Source organism: Scyliorhinus torazame, chromosome 1 (genome assembly GCF_047496885.1).
Source record: "Scyliorhinus torazame isolate Kashiwa2021f chromosome 1, sScyTor2.1, whole genome shotgun sequence".
NCBI lineage: Eukaryota > Metazoa > Chordata > Chondrichthyes > Carcharhiniformes > Scyliorhinidae > Scyliorhinus > Scyliorhinus torazame.
The window spans coordinates 291,493,172-291,517,183 of record NC_092707.1 but is presented as its reverse complement, the minus strand read 5'-3'; the positions used below and the strand labels follow the sequence as shown (position 1 = coordinate 291,517,183).

Below are 24,012 nucleotides of genomic sequence, written 5' to 3'. Positions count from 1 at the left end.
GCTGGTCGACAAGAGACAATGGAGAGTTTTCTCAGTATCCAGTCTGGCTATCACAATGTCTGAGGGCTTCATAATGTTCAGGACAATACTAACAACATGAAGTTTAATATTAACATTGGTGCATATTTTAGTTTGTAAACAGTCAAGAGATTTGTTTTATCCATGAGAGAACATTGCAAATGTTACAAAGAAACTCATACTAAAAGCAGGAGCTACACAGAGAAAAGTTAAGAGGTATTTTCAGTTTTGGTGTTATATAAATGAACTTTATTTTTAATTAAATGTGTAGTGATGTCAGGTGTGATCAGGATTAAGCTAGAAGACAACACTGCCTTTACATGTTAAAATATAACATATATAACATCAATTATTGAACTAAGAAAGATGAGAAAGTTTACAGTGTAGTGGTGCAGCCTACCTAATGGTCTGGAATCACATCATTAAGGAGGGGGGAGGGGGTTAACACATGTGCATTAAGTTGGGCTGATCTTCATAAATTTTGACAGGGTGCATCAAAGATGTCACAAGGTCACTACTGACCAAACACTTGGATTCTTTATGCCATTTAGTTTGATAGAAATGAACATTTTGTATGCCAAAAACTAACATTATTGAAGGAGGAAGGATCTGAGGTAGAAAGGTGGTCATGGCTTTACATTGTTACAATACATTAAAATAATTGCCTATTCATAAAATTTGTTTGGGCACAGAAATTCACACTAGAGGAGAAGACTTCCCTACCATATTTGCAAGACTTTGGCAGAAATTTAAAATAAACTATGTTCTTAGGCACACAGCCAGCATTCAAAGGCGTTGTTTGCAAGGTGGCATTACAAAGAGTAGCATTTTCTTTAAAACATTGTAAAATGTGGATACAGTTTGAGTCCCACCAATATTCTGTAACACCAGTAATAAAAAGTGATTTTAAAAAGTCCTCCTCCCCAAATGCTGCAGATTTATACATAATGGCACATTTTTCAGAGTCCAACATTTTATACTTCATTATTTTACAATTGCATAGTAAAAGAAGCAAAGAGGAATAGACAATAGTCAAAACTACGAGTTGTAGGGTCTCCAGAGGTAAGCTCCTTCAATGAGACAAATTGGTGGAACTGATATTCTTTTAAGGTCCAATTCAGTTTCCTTATTATTCACAACTGCAGCTGGTCATTTCAGGAAGTAGTTGTCTCAATGCAAATGTCTGCTGTATGGAACGTATTGTTACATCATTACCTGCGAGATGCAAAAGAACATATTCAATTGTTTTGGCTCCTGATCAGACACTACAACCAAACACGGAGATTCAGCACTAAACCTACCTCTTTTTCTTTATTCATTTTTATGGGATGTGGGATTCATTGGCTAGGCCAGCATTTGTTGCCCATCCCGAACTGCCCTTGAGAAGGTGGTGAGCTGTCTTCTTGAACCGCTGCAGTCCATGTGGTGTAGGTACACCCACAGCGAGGGAGTTCCAGGATTTTGACCCAGCAACAGTGAAGGAACGGCAACATTCTTCAAAGTCAGGATGGTGAGTGACTTGGAGGAGAACTTCCAAGAGGTGATGTTCCCATGTATATAGAACATACAGTGCAGAAGGAGGCCATTCGGCCCATCAAGTCTGCACCAACCCACTTAAGCCCTCACTTCCACCCTATCCCCGTAACCCAATAACCCCTCCTAACCTTTTTGGTCACTAAGGGCGATTTATCACAGCTAATCCACCTGCACATCTTTGGACTGTGGGAGGAAACCGGAGCACCTGGAGGAAACCCACGCAGAGCATATGTTGCTCTTGTCCTTCTAGATGGTAGTGGTCGTGGGTCTGGGAGGTGCTACCTAAGAAGTCTTGTTGATTTCAGTCACTTGTGGATGGTACACACAGCTGCTACTGTGCGTCGGTGGTGGAGGGAGTGAATGTTTGTGGAAGGGTTGCCAATCAAGCGAGCTGTTTTGTCCTGGATGGTGTCAAGCTTTTTGAGAGTTGTTGGAATGGCACTCATCCAGGCAAGTGGCCACTATTCCGTCGCACTCCTGACTTGTGCCTTGTAGCTGGTGCACAGACTTTCAGGTGGTGAGTTACTCGCCACAGGATTCTTTTTTTAAACAATATATATTTATTCAAATTTTTCAACAAATTTTCAACAAAACCCCCAACCATCAAGAAAAAAGAAACAAAAACACAACAATCAGAAATTATACATTGGATTTCCCCCATATAACATTTAAAAGCACAAAGAGGGAAAAACCCCACCTTCACCCAAACGCCACCCCAACCGCCTGGAGAACCCCTGCACTGATCTCGCAAGACAAACTTTATCCTCTCCAGCTTGATGAACCCTGCCATGTCATTGATCCAAGCTTCCACACTGGGGGGCTTCGCATCTTTCCATAGTAGCAAAATCCTCCGCCGGGCTACCAGGGACGCAAAGGCCAGAATACCGGCCTCTTTCGCCTCCTGCACTCCCGGCTCATCCGATACCCCAAATGGTGCCAATCCCCAGCTCGGCTTGACCCGGGCGTTCACCACCTTGGACATAGTCCTCGCAATACCCATCCAGCGCCGGGCACGACCAGAACATATGGACGTGATTTGCCGGGCTCCCCGAGCACCTCCCACATCTGTCCTCCACCCCAAAGAACCTACTCAACCTCGTCCCTGTCATATGTGCTCTGTGAGTAACCTTGAACTGTATTAGGCTGAGCCTGGCGCAAGAGGAGGAAGAATTAACCCTACTCAGGGCATCAGCCCACAGACCCTCATCTATCTCCTCCCCAAGCTCCTCCTCCCACTTGCCCTTTAACTCCTCCACCGAGTCAGAGTCCTCTTCCTTCAGCTCCTGGTAAATCGCCGAAACCTTGCCTTCTCCAACCCATACACCCGAAATCACCCTGTCCTGAATCCCACGTGCCGGAAGCAGTGGGAATTCCCTCACCTGCCGCCTCACAAACGCCCTCACTTGCATGTACCTGAAAGCTTTTCCCGGGGGGTAGCCCAAACTTCTCCTCCAGCGCCCCATGGCTCGCAAACGTCCCATCGATGAACAAGTCCCCCCATTCTTCTAATCCCTGCCCGATGCCAGCTCCGAAACCCCCCATCCATCCTTCCCGGGACAAACCGATGATTCTCCCGAATCAGTGACCAAACCGAGGCTCCCACCTCGCCTCTGTGTCGCCTCCACTGCCCCCAGATCTTCAGCGTCGCCGCCACCACCGGACTGGTGGTGTACCTTGTCGGCGAGAGCGGCAGCGGTGCCGCCACCAGCGCCCTCAGGCTCATGCCCACACAGGACGCCATCTCTAGCCTCTTCCACGCCGTCCCCTCCCCCTCCATTACCCACATACGGATCATCGCCACATTGGCAGCCCAATAATAGCCACACAAATTTGGCAGCGCCAGCCCCCCCCTGTCCCTGCTACGCTCCAGAAACATTCTCTTCACCCTCGGGGTATTATTCGCCCACACAAATGCCATGATGCTCCTGCTTACCCATTTGAAAAAGGCTTTGGGGATCAAAATGGGAGGGCACTGGAACACAAAGAGAAACCTCGGGAGGACCGTCATTTTGACTGACTGCACCCTACCCGCTAGTGAGAGTGGCAGCATATCCCATCTTTTAAAATCCTCCTCCATCTGCTCCACCAACCGCGCCAAATTGAGCTTGTGCAGGGCCCCCCAACTCCTAGCTACTTGGATCCCTTGGTACCGAAAGCTCCTTTCCGCCCTCTTCAGCGGTAGCTCGTCTATCCCCCTTCACTGGTCCCCTGAAAGCACCACAAAGAGCTCACTCTTCCCTACGTTGAGTTTATACCCCGAAAAGTCCTCAAACTCCCTAAGGATCCGCATGACCTCCGCCATCCCCTCCACTGGATCCGCAACATACAACAACAGGTCATCAGCATACAGCGACACCTGGTGTTCCTCTCCCCCCCGGACCAATCCCCTCCATTTCCTGGACTTCCTCAGTGCCATGGCCAGCGGCTCAATTGCCAGTGCAAACAACAAGGGGGATAAGGGGCACCCCTGCCTCGTCCCCCGGTACAGCCGAAAGTATTCCGACCTCTGCCGGTTTGTAGCCACACTAGCAACTGGGCTTTATATAGCAGCCTGACCCAACTGATGAACCCCTCCCCGAACCCAAACCTCCGCAACACTTCCCAAAGATATTCCCACTCCACCCGATCAAAGGCCTTCTCCGCGTCCATAGCTGCCACTACCTCCGCTTCCCCCTCCACCAAGGGCATCATAATCACATTGAGGAGCCTCCGCACATTTGTATTTAGCTGCCTACCCTTCACAAATCCCGTCTGGTCCTCATGAATCACCCCCGGGACACAGTCCTCAATTCTCGTAGCCAGCACCTTTGCCAGCAACTTAATGTCAACATTGAGGAGCGAGATCGGTTTATACGACCCACATTGCAATGGATCCTTGTCCCGCTTCAAGATCAAAGAAATCAGCGCCCTGGACATTGTCGGGGTCAAGGTCCCCCCCTCCCTCGCCTTATTAAAAGTCCTCACTAGCAACGGGCCCAGCAGGTCCACGTATTTCCTATAAAATTCAACCGGGAACCCACCCGGCCCGGGGCCTTCCCCGCCTGCATGCTCCCCAATCCTTTAACCAGCTCCTCCAGCCCAATCGGCGCCCCCAAACCAGCCATTTCCACCTCCTCCACCCTCGGGAACCTCAGCTGATCCAGGAATCGTCGCATCCCCTCCTCCCCCGCTGGGGGCTCAGACCTGTACAGATCCCCATAGAAGTCCCTAAATACCTCGTTTATTCTCACCGCACTCCGCACCGTATTCCCCCCTCTATCCTTGACTCCACCAATCTCCCTCGCTGCATCCCTCTTACGAAGCTGATGTGCCAGCATCCGACTCGCCTTCTCCCCATACCCATACGCCGCCCCCTGCGCTTTCCTCCACTGTGCCTCTGCTTTCCCCGTGGTCAACAGGTCGAATTCCGTCTGGAGGTTCCGTCGCTCCCTAAGTAGCCCCTCCTTGGGGCCTCTGCATACCTCCTGTCCACCCTTAAAATCTCCCCCACCAACCTCTCCCTCCTCCCTGTGGGCCCTAATGGAGATTAGCTCTCCCCTGACCACCACCTTCAACGCCTCCCAGACTACCCCCACCTGCACCTCCCCATTGTCATTGGCCTCCATGTATCTTTCAATACACCCCCGCACCCGCCCGCACACCCCCTCATCCGCCAACAGTCCCACATCGAGGCGCCACAGCGGGCGCTGGTCCCTCTCCTCCCCCAACCCCAGCTCCACCCAATGCGGGGCGTGGTAAGAGATGGCTATGGCCGAATATTCCGTTCCCTCCACTTTTGGGATTAGCGCCCTACTCAAAATGAAAAAATCTATCCAGGAGTCGGCTCAATGGACGTGGGAAAAGGAGGAAAATTCCCTGGCCAGCGGCCTGGCAAACCTCTATTGATCCACTCCCCCCATCTGGTCCATAAACCCCCTGAGCACCTTGGCCGCAGCCGGCTTCTTACTTGTCCTGGACCTAGAACGGTCCAGTGCTGGGTCCAGCACCGTGTTGAAGTCCCCCCACATTATCAAGCTTCCTACGCCCAGATCCGGAATCCGACCCAGCATTCGTTTCATAAATCCGGCATCATCCCAATTCGGGGCATATACGTTCACCAGTACCACCTGCACCCCCTGCAACCTACCACTCACCATCACATATCGACCTCCATTATCCACTACAATATTCAGTGCCTCGAACGACACCCGCTTCCCCACCAGTATTGCAACCCCTCTATTCTTCGCATCCAGCCCTGAATGAAAGACCTGCTCTACCCATTCCTTTCTCAGCCTAACCTGATCTGCCACCTTCAGATGTCTCCTGGGGCATAACCCCGTCTACCTTCAGTCCCTTTAAGTGCGCGAACACCCGGGCCCTCTTGACCGGCCCGTTCAGGCCCCTCACATTCCAAGTTATCAGCCGGATCGGGAGGCTACTCGCTCCCTCGCCGCACCGCCCGCCCCCCCCCCCCCCGGCCGACCAGCCATCTCCTTTTCTAGGCCAGCCACGTGCCCGCGCTTCCTGCACCCTCCAGTCCCTCAGGCGGCGGACTCCCGCCCCGACTATCTCTCCTATTTCCAGCTCCCCTTTGGCCAATGCAGCAGCAACCCAGTTCCCCCCTCTTCCCCCGCGCTAGATCCTCATCTAGCCATTTTGCTCCCCCCATGACACTCCGTAAGTCAGTTGACTCCTGCTGACCCCGGCCTCTCCCACCATTCCATCGAACCCCCAGTGTGAGAATCCCCCCACCCCTTGGCAGTCAGTGTGCGCTCCTCTCCAGCACCGCCCTTCCCCCCCCGGCCCCGCCCCCATCCTTCCCTAACGCGGGGAAAAGCCCGCGCTTTCCTGAGCCGGCCCCGCCCCCTCTGACGCAGCTCCTTTTTGCGGCCTTACCCCAACTCCCCATCCCCGGGCCTCCACCCCCCCTCTTCCACCGCGGGGCCCTGCCCCTCCAACACCGACGCCCACACTCTCCCACAGCCCCCACATCAAATCCATTCACCCATCCCCACCCAGCACCAAAAGAAAAAGAACATTCCCCAAATGCAGTAAACACAGTAAACATCCCCCCACCACAAACCCTCAGTTTGAGTCCAACTTTTCAGTCTGGATAAAGTTCCATTCCTCATCAGGCGTTTCAAAATAGTGGTGCCAATCTTTAAACGTGACCCACAATCGCGCTGGCTGCAGCATCCCGAACTTCACCCCCTTCCGATGGAGCACTGCCTTAGCCCGGTTAAAACCAGCCCTCTTCTTAGCCACCTCCGCACTCCAGTCCTGGTAGATTCGGATCTCCGTGTTCTCCCACCTGCTGCTCCGCTCTTTCTTGGCCCATCTCAGGACACACTCTCTGTCCATAAAGTGGTGGAACCTCACCACTACAGTCCTTGGCGGCTCGTTGGCTTTGGGTCTCCTTGCCAGCACCTGATGAGCCCCATCCAGCTCCAGGGGCCTCGGGAAAGCTCTCGCGCCCATCAGCGAATTGAGCGTCGTGCTCATATATGCCCCGGCATCGGGCCCCTCCACTCTTTCAGGGAAACCCAGAATCTGAAGATTCTTCCTCCTCGACCTATTCTCCAGGTCCTCAAATTTTTCCGCCCACCTCTTATGCAGCGCCTCGTGCGCCTCCACCTTCACCGCCAGGCCCAAGATCTCGTCCTCGTTCTCCGAGGCTTTTTGCCGCACCTCCCGGATCGCCGCTCCTTGGGCCTTCTGGGTCTCCACAAGCTTCTCAATCGCCGCCTTCATTAGTGCCAGCATTTCTGTCCTCAGTTCCTCAAAGCAGCGTTTAAGAAACTCCTGCTGCTCCTGCGACCGCTGCGCCCACGCTGCTTGGTCTCCACCCGCCGCCATCTTGCTTTTCCTCCCTCGCACTTTTCGCTGCACCAGGATCACTTTTTTAACTGCTTCACTCTTGGTCCAATCCATATAATGTCGGGGGGACCTAGCTGTCACCTTCCCACACTGGAAGCCGTCGAACAATTGCCGTTGGGGTCCCTCTGAAGAGCCCAAAAGTCCATTACCGGCGGGAGCTGCCGAACGTGCGACCTACCTAGGCATAGCCGCAACCGGAAGTCCGCCACAGGATTCTTAACCATTTTCCTTTGTGCTAGGTAAGACTCCAAACAGTGGAGAGTTTTCCCCATGATTCCCATTGACTCCACGTTTGCTAGGGATCCTTAATGCTATACTCAATCAAATGCTGCCTTGATGTCAAGGGCAGTCACTCTCATCTCACCTCTATTGTCCATGTTTGAACTAAGGCTGTAATGAGGACAGGAGCTCAGTGATCCTGTAGGAGCCTAAACTGAGCATCAGTGAGCAGATTATTGCTAAGTAAATGCTGCTTGATAGCACTGTTGATGACCCCTTCCATCACTTTGGGGCAGGACGGTGGCACAGTGGTTAGCACTGCTGCCTCACAGCGCCAGGGACCCGGGTTCAATTTCAGCTTTGGGTGACTGTGTAGAGTTTGCACATTCTTCCCGTGTCTGCATGGGTTTTCTCCGGGTGTTCCGGTTTCTTCCCACAGTCCAAAAATATGCACATTAGGTAGATTTGCCATGCTAATTTGCCCCTTAGAGTCCAAGGATGTACAGGTTAGGTGGGGTTGCAGGGGATAGAGTGGGGGCCTGGGTAGGGTTCCTTTTCAGAGAGTCGATGTAGACCCGATGGGCTGAATGGCCTCCTTCTGCACTGTAAGGATTCGAGGATCACTTTACTGATGATTGAGAGTAGACTGATCGGGCGGTAATTGGTAGGGTTGGATTTGTCCTGCTTTTTGTGTACGGGACATACCTGGGCAATTTTCCACATTGCCGGGATATGCCCTCTTTTAGCTGTACTGGAATATCTTGGCTAGGGGCGCAGCATATTCTGGAGCACAAGTCTTCAATACTACTGTTAATATTGTCAGAGCCCAAAGCCTTTACAATATCCAGTGCCTTCAGCCATTTCATAATATCACGTGGGGTGAATTGAGTTGGCTAAAGAATGGCATCTGTAATGCTTGGAGGAGACCGAGATGGCTCATCCACTCGGCACTTCTAGCTGAAGATTATTGCAAATGCTTCAGCATTGTCTTTTGCACTGATATGCTGGGCTCCTAACTCATTAAAGATGGGGATATGTGTAGAGCCTCCTCCTCCAATGAGTTGTTTAAATGTCCACCATCATTCATGACTGGACTGCAGAGCTTAGGTCTGATCTGTTGGTTGCGGGATCATTTAGCTCTTTCTATCACTTGCTGCTTATGTTATTTGGCATGAAAATAGTCCTGTGTTGTAGCTTCACCAGGTTGGCACATCATTTTTCGGTATGCCTGGTGCTGCTCCTGATAAGACCCTCCTTCCTTCTCTCTTCATTGAATTAGAGTTGATACCCTGGATTGGTGGTAATGGTAGAGTGGGGGATATATGCCAGGCCTTGGGGATACAAATTGCAGCTAAGTACAATTTTGCTGATGATGGCCACAGCGCCTCATAGATGGCCAGTCTTGAGATGCTATATTTGTCTGAATCTATCCCATTTAGCATGATGGTAGTGCCACACAACACGACGGACGGTATCCTCAATGTGGAAAGGGGGCTTCATCTCCATAAGAAGTGTATGGTGGTCACTCCTGTCGGTATGGTCATGGACAGATGCATCTTTGGCAGGCAGGTTGGTGGGGATGAGGTAAAGTATGCTTTTCCCTCTTGTTGATTCCCTCACCACCTTCTATGACCTTTAGGACTCAGCCAGCTCAGTCACTAGTGATGCTACCGAACCACTCTTGGTGATGAACATTGAAGTCCCTTATCCAGGGTACATTCTGTGCCCTTGCCACCCTCAGTGCATCCTCCAAGACAGATGAGTACTGATTCATCAACTGATGGTAGATGGTACGTGGTAATCAGCAGGATGTTTCCTTGCTCATTTTTTTTCTTTCTTTAAAAAAAATAAATTTAGAGTACCCAATTAATTTTTGCCAATTAAGGGGCAATTTAGCGCAGCCAATCCACCTACCCTGCACATCTTTGGGTTGTGGGGGCAAAACCCACGCAAACACGGGGAGAATGTGCAAACTCCACACGGACAGTGACCCAGAGCCGGGATCAAACCCGGGACCTCGGCGCCGTGAGGCACAGGGCTAACCCACTGCGCCACCGTGCTGCCCTCCTTGCTCATTTTTGACCTGAAGCCATAAGACTTCCTGGGGTCCAAAGTCGATGTTGAGGTCTCCCAGGGCAACTCCCTCCTGACTGTAACCACTCTGCCGCCACCTCTGCTAGGTCTGTCTTGCCGGTGAGACAGGACTTGCCCAGGGATGGTGACAGTGGTGTCCAGGACATTAAGTGTAAGTTATGACTCCACGGGAGTGTGACTATGTCAGGCTGTTGCTTAACTAGTCTGTGAGACAGCTCTCCCAATTTTGACACAAGCCCTCTGATGTTAGCAAGGACTTTGCATGTTTGACAGGGCTGGGTTTGTCGGTTCCAGTGCCTAGGCCGCTGCCGGTTTCTTTCCTTTTTCTAAAATCGACTTTAGCGGTTTGATACAACTACTGGGCTATTTCAGAGGGCATTAAATGTCAACCATATTGCTGTAGATCTGGAGTCATCCATAGCCCAGACCGTGTAAGGATGGCAGATCCTTCCCTAAAGGATATTAGTGAACCATCTGGGGTTTTCCCCCCCACAACAATCGACGATGGTTTCATGGCCATCATTAGACTTTAAATTCCAGGTATTTATTGGATTCAATTTCCTCCACCTGCCGTGGCGGGATTCATACCCGTGTCCCCATAGTATTACCCTGGGTCACTGGATCACTACTCCAGTGACAATGCCACTCCGCCACTGCCTACCCACCTTTAGCAAGAGTGTCCTGAAGCATGTGACAGTTTTTGCTTAGAGTGCATTGGGCATGCATAATAGTTAAGAATCTATGCATCTTTCTGAACAATGATTGTGAGAATTAAAAGTCTAATTACGTTTAATCATTGTTGTGAAAACCCATCTTGTTCAGTCATGCCCCTTTCGGGAAGGAAACCTGCCATCCTGGTCCGGCCTACATGTGACTCCAGATCCACAGCAATATGGTTGACTCTTAACTGCATTCGGAAATGAAGACAGTTCAAAGGTAATTAGGGAGTGGGCAATTAATGCTGGCCCATCCACTGATGCCCACATCCCAGGAATGAATATTTTAAAAAATGGTTGTTATAATGATGGAGTTAGGAAGCCAGAGGCATCAAATTCCATCAGGACAAGTTGTGAAAATCTGGCAATTGTAAAAACATAATAGTTCATTAACGTCATGAACTACAGGTAAGGGAAACCAAACTACAAGACACAGTTTACAATTTTTTATATTGAATACTTTTGTTTCAGCAATCAGTAGTTGAAAAACACCCAATATTATGGCTTGCATGTTGGGAAAAGAGAAATTGGTCCTGTGATAATGTTATGCAGCAGCCAGAGTGGTACATTTTTGAATGACTTATGTTCAGAGTAGCCCTTCATTTATTCCTTCCTGCTGTGAATGGACCTCACCTCAGTGGCCTGGATGAAACTGGGAAACAGACTTCACCCTCTCTTTCAACCCTACAAAAGAAAACTAATTTCTTATATGTAAAACATGCAGAGTCTTACCTATTGTCTTGTAGTAAAACTTGCTGTGATTATGTGGGAGGAAGGAAAAAACAGGCATTAGTACATAGAACATACAGTGCAGAAGGAGGCCATTTGGCCCATCAAATCTGCACCAACCCACTTAAGTCCTCACTTCCACCCTATCCCCGTAACCCAATAACCCCTCCTAACCTATTTTGATCACTAAGGACAATTTATCATGGGCAATCCACCTAACCTGCACGTCTTTGGACTGTGGGAGGAAACCGGAGCACCCGGAGGAAACCCACGCACACACGGGGAGAACGTGCAGACTCCGCACAGACAGTGACCCAGCGGGGAATCGAACCTGGGACACTGGCGCTGTGCAGCCACAGTGCTATCCACTTGTGCTACCGTGCTGCCCTGCAGTAAAAGAGGTTTAAACTGTAAAATGAAAGATGGGGCACATCACCATCATCAGGGTCCCTTTTAAAAACCCAATTTCAAAGAACTGTAATTCACATGAACATTCACTTTCTGATTTTAATCAATTGGGAGCACCGATAGCATCACAACAGAAGGATTATGTTCGATCTGGTTCTACAGTTCATTGCCGGTTTCAAGTTTATATAGTTCACCACACTGAAGGAAGTGGATTCAGAGGTAATTCCTTTTATCATTATTTTCTTTTCATTTAAAGTGCCCAATTCTTTTTTCTCCAATTAAGGGACAATTTAGTGTGGTCAATCCACCTACCCTGCACATCTTTAGGTTGTGGGTGAGACCCACGCAGCCATGGGGAGAATGTGCAAACTCCACATGGACAGTGACCCAGGGCCGGGATCGAACCTGGGTCCTCGGTGCCGTGAAGCAGCAGTGCTAACCACTGTGCCACTCTACAAGTGCTTCCTTTTAGAGTCACAGAATCATTTTAAGCACAAAGGAGGCCATTCAGCCCAAGTTAGCTCTTCGGAAACCTATCCAGTCAGTCCCATTAATCTATTCTATTCCTATAATCTTGCAGTTTTATTCCCCTCAGGCTTTCATCCAAATTCCTTCTGAAATCATCGTTCATCCCTGCTACCACCACCCTCATATACAAAACATTCCAGGTCATTACCATTGGTGCCCAACGGTTTCTTTCTCATACCCACCCTGTACCTCTTGCCCCAAACCTTAAATCAGTGTCTCCTGTGCATTGCACCATCAGCAAATGAATGGCAACAGCTTTACTTTGTTGACTTGATCCATGTACCTCTATAAAATTTCACCTCAATCTTCTTTGCTCCAAGGAGAACAACCTCAGCCTCTCCAACCCAACTTACTGATTTTCTACTCAATACCTAGAAATGGAAAGAATGATTCGCTCCAGGAGTGATTGCATGGAGAAATAGGGCTTTGGCATTTTTAAAACAAAACTTTATTCTGAACACATTATTAAACTTTTAAATTTTACACTTGAAAAGAACAATTACCCCTTAAACACTACGACTCAATTTCCCATTAAAAACAAGAAAAGAAACATACAGCTCTCAATCTATCTTAGGGTGGGAGAACTGTGGACTCAGCATCAGGCAGATCAGAATTCAACTCCTCTCTCCAAAGTTTTCCAAACACTGCCTCTCTAAACTTTTCAAAAAGCCTCTCTCTGCATTCCTTGGCTACATCCAGCAATGATCGATCTCATCTCCTCAAGCTGGAAACCAAATAATCTCTGCAGGCTGAAAAGCACATTAACTCCTCAGAGACCTTCCCAGTCAAACCACAGACCATTAGTCCAGACTGAAAAACATATTCCTTTATCAGTTTCACCTTCTCGCTGCTAAAAGCACCCAGACCCTGCAAATCAGAATTATTGTAAAAAAACATGACCACTGCAGTCAAACACGCTCTAAGCCCAGGTTTTTAACCCTTAAATTTCCCAATACGTAGGATCCAATATTCCCAGAGTCTTCCAGTTGTCACATAGATAAGATGTTTTCCCTGAGTCTAAAACCAAGGGACATAATCTCAGGATAAAGGGTAGGCCATTTAAAACTGAGATGAGGAGGAATCCCTTCACTCAGAGGGTGTGAATCATATGAATTCTCTACCTCAGGGGGTGGTGGCAATTGAATAATCATTGAGCATGTCCAAAACAGAAATCAATAGATTTCTGGAGACAAGGGACATCAAGGGATATGCAAATAGCACGGGATAATGGTGTTGAGTTGATGATCAGCAATGATCAAGTTGAATGGCAGAACAGGCACAATGGGATGAATAGTCTATGCCTGTTCCTATGTTCCTCATACCCTTTGACTAAAATGTAACATAGAACATAGAACAATACAGCGCAGTACAGGCCCTTCGGCCCACGATGTTGCACCGAAACAAAAGCCATCTAACCTACACTATACCATTATCATCCATATGTTTATCCAATAAACTTTTAAATGCCCTCAATGTTGGCGAGTTCACTACTGTAGCAGGTAGGGCATTCCACGGCCTCACTACTCTTTGCGTAAAGAACCTACCCCTGACCTCTGTCCTATATCTATTACCCCTCAGTTTAAGGCTATGTCCCCTCGTGCTAGCCATTTCCATCCGCGGGAGAAGGCTCTCACTGTCCACCCTATCTAACCCTCTGATCATTTTGTATGCCTCTATTAAGTCTCCTCTTAACCTTCTTCTCTCTAACGAAAACAACCTCAAGTCCATCAGCCTTTCCTCATAAGATTTTCCCTCCATACCAGGCATCATCCTGGTAAATCTCCTCTGCACCCGTTCCAAAGCCTCCACGTCCTTCCTATAATGCGGTGACCAGAACTGTACGCAATACCCCAAATGCGGCCGTACCAGAGTTCTGTACAGCTGCAACATGACCTCCCGACTCCGGAACTCAATCCCTCTACCAATAAAGGCCAACACTCCATAGGCCTTCTTCACCACCCTATCAACCTGGGTGGCAACTTTCAGGGATCTATGTACATGGACACCTAGATCCCTCTGCTCATCCACACTTTCAAGAACTTTTCCATTAGCCAAATATTCCACATTCCTGTTATTCCTTCCAAAGTGAATCACCTCACACTTCTCTACATTAAACTCCATTTGCCACCTCTCAGCCCAGCACTGCAGCTTATCTATATCCCTCTGTAACCTGCTACTTCCTTCCACACTATCGACAACACCACCGACTTTAGTATCGTCTGCAAATTTACTCACCCACCCTTCTGCGCCTTCCTCTAGGTCATTGATAAAAATGACAAACAGCAACGGCCCCAGAACAGATCCTTGTGGTACTCCACTTGTGACAGAACTCCATTCTGAACATTTCCCATCAACCACCACCCTCTGTCTTCTTTCAGCTAGCCAATTTCTGATCCACATCTCTAAATCACCCTCAATCCCCAGCCTCCGTATTTTCTGCAATAGTCTACCGTGGGGAACCTTATCAAACGCTTTGCTGAAATCCATATACACCACATCAACTGCTCTACCCTCGTCTACCTGTTCAGTCACCTTCTCAAAGAACTCGATAAGGTTTGTGAGGCATGACCTACCCTTCACAAAGCCATGCTGACTATCCCTGATCATATTATTCCTATCTAGATGATTATAAATCTTGTCTTTTATAATCCCCTCCAAGACTTTTCCCACTACAGACGTGAGGCTCACCGGTCTATAGTTGCCGGGGTTGTCTCTGCTCCCCTTTTTGAACAAAGGGACCACATTTGCTATCCTCCAGTCCTCTGGCACTATTCCTGTAGCCAATGATGACATAAAAATCAAAGCCAATGGTCCAGCAATCTCTTCCCTGGCCTCCCAGAGAATCCTAGGATAAATCCCATCAGGTCCCGGGGACTTATCTATTTTCAGCCTGTCCAGAATTGCCAACACCTCTTCCCTACGTACCTCAATGCCATCTAATCTATTTACCTGGAGCTCATTGCACATTGCACACTACTCCAAATTAAATTTCTCTGCCACTTGTCTGCCCATTCTGCTAGCCTATCTATGTCCTGTTATGGTCTAATCGACAATTTTAAATACATTTTACTCCATACTCCAATATAAAAGTCATTGAGAGGAAAACTGGTGAATCCATTTGGCTAGAGCATGGTGCTTAGTAATGTTATTGGCAAGGGTTCAATCTCCTGATATCATAGCATTTGGACATACAGTTAGTCACTACATGGAGAGAGGGTAATTATTTATATACAATTAGTCCCTGGCTAGCGTCGATCCACTTAATGTCGTTTCACTTTAACGTCACTAATAATATCATGTCAGTATATCGATTTAATATTGCCAGTTTCATCTTGACGCAGACATGCTCTTCAGTGGCTTGGCTGCACACAAATTTTTTCTGACAGCACTTATGCTGTTGTTGTCAGTCTCCCCTACGCCACTGCCTTTGCCTCCTGGTGTTACCCTCTAGCCTCCACCCACCACCCGCACTATTGCTTTCCAGCTTGCCAGCATTCCAGCACTGCTCTGTGGCCTGCCACGGCGACAATCTTGCTCTCCAGCCGGCCTTCCACCCCCCACTTGGCATTTCTCTGCGGCCTGCCTCCCCCCCCAAGCTTCTAGCATAGCCCACCTTCTGTTCTTACGAGGATCTGTTTTTAGTTGCTCCGCTCCTGGCTTCGCTGCATGTTCCAGTTCTGAACTGAAGCTCCTGGGCTCTATCTAGTGGCAGAGGTTAGTCAGTGCAGGTAGCCTCAGAATTCCAGCAGCTTCCTGCACAGAACAACTTCTGCCACTAACGGGGCCTAATTATTATATTGGGTAAGCATAAAGTTTTAAAAATCATGTATTGAATTTTTATATTTAGAGATTTAGTTATTTTGCCATTATTTCAGCTAGGAATGCACAACTTTGCACATCTACGTACAGTATTTCAAATGTACATCAATTTTTCTGGGCGAAAAATATCTGAAGGATCCTAACTATGACTTTAACATTGGTTCCTATGGGAAACCATGATTCACAATGAATCTGACTGAAAGTCAAAATTTTCAGCAACACAACCACAACTTTAAATGAGGATTTCCTGTATATTATAAGAGCGGTGATCCTGGTACTGACTGACCTCTTGGGGAACACCACTGTTAACCATCCTCCATTTACCAGAACTCACGGTTTTCTGTCCTCAGACTAATTTTTCATCCAATCTGACATTGACCTTAATATTCTATGAGCTTCAATTTTGTTAATTAGCCTTTTTTGTGGTAGTTTGGCAAACAAAGTCCATATAGATGCATTAAACATCTCTATTACTTCATCAAAAATACAACTAGATTAGTCAAGCATGATCTCTCTACAAATCCATGCTAGCTCTCCTTAATTAACTCAAAGCTCTCCAAGTGCCTGTTGATTTTTTTCCTTGATTATTGAAAACCTTATCCTCTGTTAAACTGACTGGCATGTAGTTGGGAGGTCTGTCCTTACATCCTTTCTTCAATAATTATGTCACATTTGCCACTCACTAATCCCCTGGCATGCCCCAATTTCTAAGGCAGATTGGAAGATTATAGGAAACAATTCTGCTATTTTCACACCCACTTACTTTAACAACCCAGGATGCAAGGCACCCAACCAGGGGACCAATCCACTCTTAAGCGTAGCCAGTCTTCCTGGTATATCTGGCCTATCAACTTTCACCTTGTCAAATATTTCTACAATCTCCGCTTCTACCATTATTTTGTTCGCAACTTTTTCCTCGGTTGCAAGTGATCTGAAGTATTTGTTAAGTACTGTAGCTTTGCCTTGAGCCCGTAAGCATATATCACCCTCTTTGTCCCCAATAGAACCCAGCTCACCTTTTACTACCTGCTGAATATTTATATGCTAGCAGAAGATTTTGAGTTCTCTTTGATGTTAACTTTCATTCTATTCTCACACTCTCTTTGTCAATCTTATTTTCCATTTCCTTCCCCGTCTCAATTTATTGAATTTGATCTGGTTCCGACTTGAATAATTCTACACCCTCTTTTTTTTTTTGCTTAATCACATCCGCCAACTTCCTTGTCATCCCTGCCTTTGACTTCCCTAACTTTTTGATGTCCAATATACGTAATCTGTGAAGTCTTGTTCAACTGTGACACTTTGGTTTGTGATATAATGCCGAATTATGAATGACGGATGAACAAAGTCAGGCAGGATGCTGTGGGCAGGACCTGCCACTAATATTGGATGGGGGCACTTGGTTTAGAAAATATATATTTTTGTACACTCGATGAAGACAGTCGACATTAAACCATCAAAATGCTATTATAAATTTAGTTTAAAATTTACATCTGGCAAAAAATGCTCATCTCTGGGTAGCAAAGAAAGACATTGCTGAATAGAAATGAAAGATAACAAACAGTGATAAACCAGGGCGAGCAAACAAAAATACAGATTCAAACCAGAATCTAATTAGCAGAATGTTTAGATCTATCAGTTTAGATCTGCCAAACATGAGGACTGCTCCTGCCTAATAACCTAGCAACACATGTCTTCACTTAACACCATCCAATTACACCTGTATCAGATCAACAAGGACTGCACTAATTATTATTTTTTTTAAATTTAGCATACCCAATTCTTTTTTTTTTCCAATTAAGGGACAATTTAGCGTGGCCAATTCACCTACATTGCACATCTTTTTGAGTTGTGGGGATGAGACCCACAGACACGGGGAGAATATGCTAACTCCACATGGACAGTGACCCAGGTCCGGGATCGAACCTGGGTCCTCAGCGTTGTGAGGCAACAGTGCCAACCATTGCACCACTGTGCTGCTCCTAAGGACTGCACTAATTATGATAGATTTGGGATCTGAGTGGCACTTAAGACACCACTGTTTTGCTTATATTTCCATGACATTTGCAACCTGTGTTCTATGACCTGACATGATCAATTTTAAGGCTTGCTAGCTGGGATCATATTATAATTCAGCACTTGAGGTTCAATTTTGCAACCTTTAACTGGATACTTTAGCATTCAGCCTTCCATCTACATGATGGAGTCAGGTCTCAGATTGTTTCAACAGTTATGTTCAGGTATAGTGCACTTGGAAGAAAGTGCACGGTCAAGTAGTTTATTACAATGTGTTGTGGTTTGAAGACTGCATTAAGCTATGGCTGACTTTTCTTTCCTTCTGAAATGACGGTTTCTGCAGTTAGTGAGGACAGATGCAGTCAATCATCAATACAAAGCACATTAAGGTTATAAGGATTTTAGCATATGAAGTAATTTCTAACATGTATAAGAATAATGGTAATAAACCTACAAATCAAGTGCACAGTATAGAGCACAACCACTGGTATACTTACGGCTGCAAACTGGGAAAGAGCTATTAATTTGCTCCATGACATCTGTGAGGTCTGTATTTGTGTCTTGGGGTGGAATCAGTAAGTCATCTGAAAACAGGACAATCAGAAATGAAGAAAATCGGAAGGCCATCACACAAAAATGATTCTGATAACCTTTCATTTAAAGGGAAAAACACTTGCATCTTACATCATTGCAATCCCAAGGAACATGACATAATATCTGTAACAGTTTGATAAACAAATAATGTATAAATACATGGGGTCTTTTATGTTCTTCGGATGTCACAAAATGCGATAAAACAAATTATTTATTTATTGATATTCAACCATTGCTATCATAGAATCAAATCACACGAGGCCCATGGGGTTTTCTGTATTCTGTGCAGAGATAGAGGCAGGTAGTTTTACAGCATAGAAAGAGGCCTTTTGGCCCATCGTATCTGCACCGGCCAGCAACCACCTATCTATTCTAATCCCATTTTCCAGTACTTGGGCTGTAGCCTTGCATGCTATGGTAACTGAGCAATGGTGATGAAGAGGATGAATGTTTAAAATGATGGACCGAGTGCTGATGAAGCAGGTCTTTGTCCTGGATGGTGTCAAACTTCTTGAGCGTTGTTGAACTACACTCATCGAGGCAGGTTGGGAGCTTTGCAGCATTCTCCCGATCGACAAACTTTGGGGAATCAGGCAGTGAGATACTCAGAGCAGAATTCCTAGTCTTTGTTTGTTCTTGTAACTACAGTATTTACATGTTTAGTCCAATTAAGTTTCTAATCAATGATAACCACTAGGATTCTGATCGTAGAGGTTGGGCAATGGTAAAGCTGTTGAACGTCAAGTGGAGATGGGTAGGTTCTCTTTTGCATATGAGCATTGCCTGGCACTTGTGTGGCATGAATATTATTGCCCAAGCCCGAACCCTGTCCAGGTTTTGCTGCAGACTTGGATTGCTCCAGTACCTGAGTTGTGAATAGTACTGGGCATTGTGCAATCATCGGCAAACATACTTACCTGGAGGAAAGGTCATTGATGAAACAGTTGACGATGGTTCAGTATTGAACACTACCTTGAGGAATCTATGCAGTAATGTCTTGGGGCTGGGATGATTATCCCCAACAACCACATCCATTTTCGTTTGTGCTAGGTATGACCTTTCAAGAAATGGAGTTTTCTCCCGATTTCCATTGACCTCAATTTTATAAGGGCTCTTTGATGCAGCACAGTGCCATGCAACACAATGGAGGTGAAGGCAGGATCTTGTTTCCACAAGGTGCAAGAACTGTGCAGTGGTCACTCCTACAAATACTGTTCTGCACAGATGTATCTGTGACAGGTGAATTGGCGAGGGCAAGGTCAAGTAGGTTTTTTCCTCTTGGTTCACTCACCACTTGCTACAGGCCCAGTCTAGCAGATAGTTTCTTCAGGTCTCGGCCAGTTCAATCTGTGGTTACCAAACCACCCTTGATGGTGATATTGAAGATCCCACCTGAGAGTACATTTTTGCCCTTGCTACCCTCAACGCATCATCCACGTTGTGTTCAACAGAGGAGCGCTGATTCATCAGCTGAGTGGGAGTGGCAGTGATAACCAGAAGGAGGCTTCCTACACCATGCTTGACCTGACGCCATAAAACTTAATAGGGTTCAGAGTCAATATTCAGGACTCCCATGCTCACCCACTCCTGAATGTATAACACTGCACCATTAGTTCTGGTGGATCGGTCCTGCCGTTGGGACTGGACATAACATGTATGGTGATGAAGCAATCTGGGACATTGGTTATAATGCATAAATCACCCATGCACAACAACAAAAATAAGAGGGTATACTGTCTGGACTGCATGCTCAAATCCTTCAGTTGGGTTTGAACCTATAACCGTCTGACATTTTTGTGAGGTTATCAACCAATTAATGCTCTATTAACTAAATGCTGTGGCATGCTTTACTATATTAAAGATGCTCTATAAATGCAAGGGGATGTTATTGTAAATGCAACCTGACGTTTTTGAATCTGTTGATCAGAAGGTTGTTTATGATATTCAATTATGAAGGTCGCAAAAAAATTTATAATTTCTTCTGCTTTCCAAAACCTCTTGGATTAACATATAAATGAATCCTCACTTCAGAGATGTTTCTATGAGCAATGCAGAATAACAACCCTTCTCTAAGGCATAATTCAATGGAAACTTTTCAGAGGCCTCTTAATAAAAATGAAAATGTCATGGAAAGAACGTAATGAAAAATGCCCCTGGAATGCCTTTATATCCAGAGGAATAGAAAACAAGGGGTTAGAACTCATTTTATACAAAATCCTGGTGGGAGCAGGTCATATCACCACACCTGTGGAAATAAGTAATAGCCTTTTCTGTGAAGAATGGCCTCTACTGCCACAAGACAATTTCCTTTTCTCCCCTAATCAGTTCATCATTCCTTTAAATATCCTTATGTTTTACATGTTAAGGAGATTGTTTTCAAAGCTCCCTTTTACCCTGCTAATCTTACCATACACAAAAACAGTGAGACGTTGGATTTCACTGCATCACGATAGTTTCATCATCAATGTCTGATTGTATGTATGCCACGTTAGTTAACATTGATGCAAAACACTTTGAAAAAACCCAAGAATTAAATTCTGACCAGTGTAACTTATACACACTTAAGTTGATTATTAATTGTTGAACTTATTCCTTAGCACCTCACTGTGTTTTTAAATAAATGAATTTAAACAATTAATTTCAGCAGAAAACATCCTCTATATCTGGGGAGGATGGAACACAAAATAATATTAAATTAGATCCTCATGCTTAAAACGCATGTGTACATTTTTTTCTACATGACATAAACAAGCTGCGAAATTCGGTAGCAGTGGTTAGCACTGTTGCTTCAGAACATCAGGGACCCGAGCCTGATTCGCGGCTTGGGTCACTGTCTGTGTGTAGTCTGTACGTTCGCCCCGTGTAGAATTAAATAAATACACCGAGCAAAAATTCCCTTTCTCGCCTCCAACTTGCCCGCAATTTTACATAGGGTATGTGCGGTCAAGAGCTGCCCTTCTGCCTTCGCCCCAATTGCAGTGCACAAGTAGTCAATGGGCACTTAAGAGTCACTCCCACCTGGCCTCAATTTTGAGGCTGGCGGAAGGGGTTCAGGCACTGGGGGTAGCCAGGCAGGCCTCAGGCAGTAAGGGGATGTCTCCTTCAAGGTCCCCTTTCCACATTTGTCGAACCCCCCTCCCCCCATAGGTTTTACCCACGATTGCTCCCTTCACCCTGTCCTCTCCATCAAGACCCTCAATACCCCCTCTCCTGGGCCTCAGCTTCCCTCCATGAAACCCCTTGCACTTACCTGGGACTTAGAATCAGATTGGCTGCCAGCTCTCTGAGGTGAGACGTCTGCTTCAGTTCAAGCTGAAAGTCACACCTCCAGCAAATTAACTCTCCTTGGAGTTTTAAATGGTTGTGGGACCGTGGTAGTCCAGTGGGCAGGACTCAAAATTCCTGCTCACAGTTTGAAGGATGAGGGATTATGTGGGAAGACTGGAGGCTGGGATTGAGAAGCTGGGGGCTGAGAAGGTTTGGTAGAAGTGTTTAAAATCATGAAAGGTTCAGATGGGGCAAATAAACAGAAACTTTCTGATGGCCAAAGAGCCAATATCCAGAAAGTACAAATTTAACGGGATTGCCAAAGAACCACACGACATGAAGATTTTTTTTTTTCACGCAACAAGTGATTAGGATTTGGAATGCTTGATGGGTAGTAGATACAAATTCAATAGTAGCCATCAAAAAAAGGGAATAGATAAACATTTGAAGAACAAAACATTGCAGGAATTTGGGGAGAAATAAGCGCAGTGCAACAACCTGGATTGTTCGTTGAAAGAGCCAGCACAGACTCAATGGGCTGAATAGCCTCCTTCTCTGCTGTAATATATTCTATAATTCTATATGAGTATTCTCAGTAGGTTATGCATATGTTAGATTCCAGCTGAAAAAATAGAGAAGTTGAAAAGTCCAAATGGTTTAAATGTGAATGCAGTGCTTTCTGTCAGCCTCCAGACTGGAAACTTAGACATAGAACTTACAGTGCAGAAGGAGGCCATTCAGCCCATTGTGTCTGCACCGGCCCTTGGAAAGGATACCTTACTTAAACCCATATTCCACCCTATCCCCGTAGCCCAGTAATCTCACCTAACCATTTGGACACTAAGGAGCAATTTAGCATGGCCAATCCACCTAACCTGCACATGTTTGGACTGTGGGAAGAAACAGGAGCACCCGGAGGAAACCCACCCAGATATGGGGAGAATGTGCAAACTCCACACAGACACCCGAGGCCAGAATTGAACATGGTTTTCTATAAGCTCCAAATAAGATTATTTTTAAACAGTCTACATTCAGACCTCTGGCCAGTAAAGATTTAACAGATCAAAGCACACAAATGCTATACATATGTAGAACCTGCGGAATAAACATTGAAAACACAAAAATTACAAACTACTTTAAAGATATTTAAAGCAGCTTTTTAAAGTCATGGAAGCCTGCAGCCAACATCAGCTGGTCATTAACCTGCCACTAGAAAGTTTAGAAGAGCAGTATTAGTCACCTGACCTTCAATATCGTTTATCTATACTGAACCCTTCTCCATGATGGTACAGCTGAGACTGTTAAGTGCCACTGAAAGGAACACTGAGTGTGAGCCATGTCCAGCACTATGTTTCAGTTCCAGTGAGTTGCAACACAGCATCATTTAAAAACAGAGAAACCTTTGTGTAAGGAGCAAAAATAGAACATGCTTCGCATTCTGGATTCATGCAATTTGTAGCATCATACTTTCCAATTAAATAGTCTTAAATAGTCAGTAAGGTGGCAGAAGTTCATTCACCTTTAAATATAGTTATGCATGGGATAAAATGCTACAATAAATAAATTCAGTAAATTGAGTGCTCTATGGAACACAATTATTCCAGCACTCCTGGAACATGAAATGTCATGCCACAGTAAATAATTGTCTTTAAGAATTAATACAAACTGGTAGCACTTCTCTCCATTAACCTTTGGGGAGAAGGAAGAAATAATGCTGACCTTTTCTTTGAATACTTTTGAACACAATTCCTTGAGAGGAATGATTGTACATCGTGACGTGTTAACTCGATGGAATGTTTGGCTTTTTACCATTCAATTCTTCATATTCATGTCATGTACCATTATGTACCATACTGGCAACAGGTTTTGTTTTAAATGTGTATATGGGTTAAGAAGTACTGCTTAAACTTGCATTTATTTTTATGTGAATCTTTTCATACATTACTAACCTGTCTGTGAGCTGAAGTCCTCATTACAGGTTTGACCATTTTCAGCAAGTTGAAAGGATGCAGTTGTAGAAACAGCAGTAACACCATTCAGTTTTGATTCTGTTAATGGCTAAAGAAATTGCAACAGTAGAAGTCACACAGTAATAAAAATACACTACTGCTATAAATTTTAATAAGACTCACAGGGATTTGTAAATTTACTTGATAAAATAATTAAAGTATTGGTAGGTTATTAGTCATCATTGGAACACCATTTGTAACAG

The 24,012-nt window shown here is 45.8% G+C and overlaps 1 protein-coding gene across 5 annotated transcripts in view; it reads right to left on the bottom strand.

The window, feature by feature from the left end:
- Positions 1–237: 237 nt before the first annotated feature.
- Positions 238–24,012, bottom strand: part of utrn (utrophin) — a 770,758-nt gene continuing 746,983 nt past the window's right edge. For all 5 annotated transcript variants that reach the window (XM_072507465.1, XM_072507476.1, XM_072507484.1 and 2 more), the window contains 4 exons: positions 23,750–23,858; positions 18,437–18,523; positions 11,172–11,194; positions 238–1,233 (listed from right to left, as the gene is read on the bottom strand). In XM_072507465.1, the coding sequence (XP_072363566.1) occupies positions 11,172–11,194; positions 18,437–18,523; positions 23,750–23,858 (219 nt within the window). In that variant the 3' untranslated portion in view covers positions 238–1,233. The remainder of the gene's footprint in view (positions 1,234–11,171; positions 11,195–18,436; positions 18,524–23,749; positions 23,859–24,012) is intronic.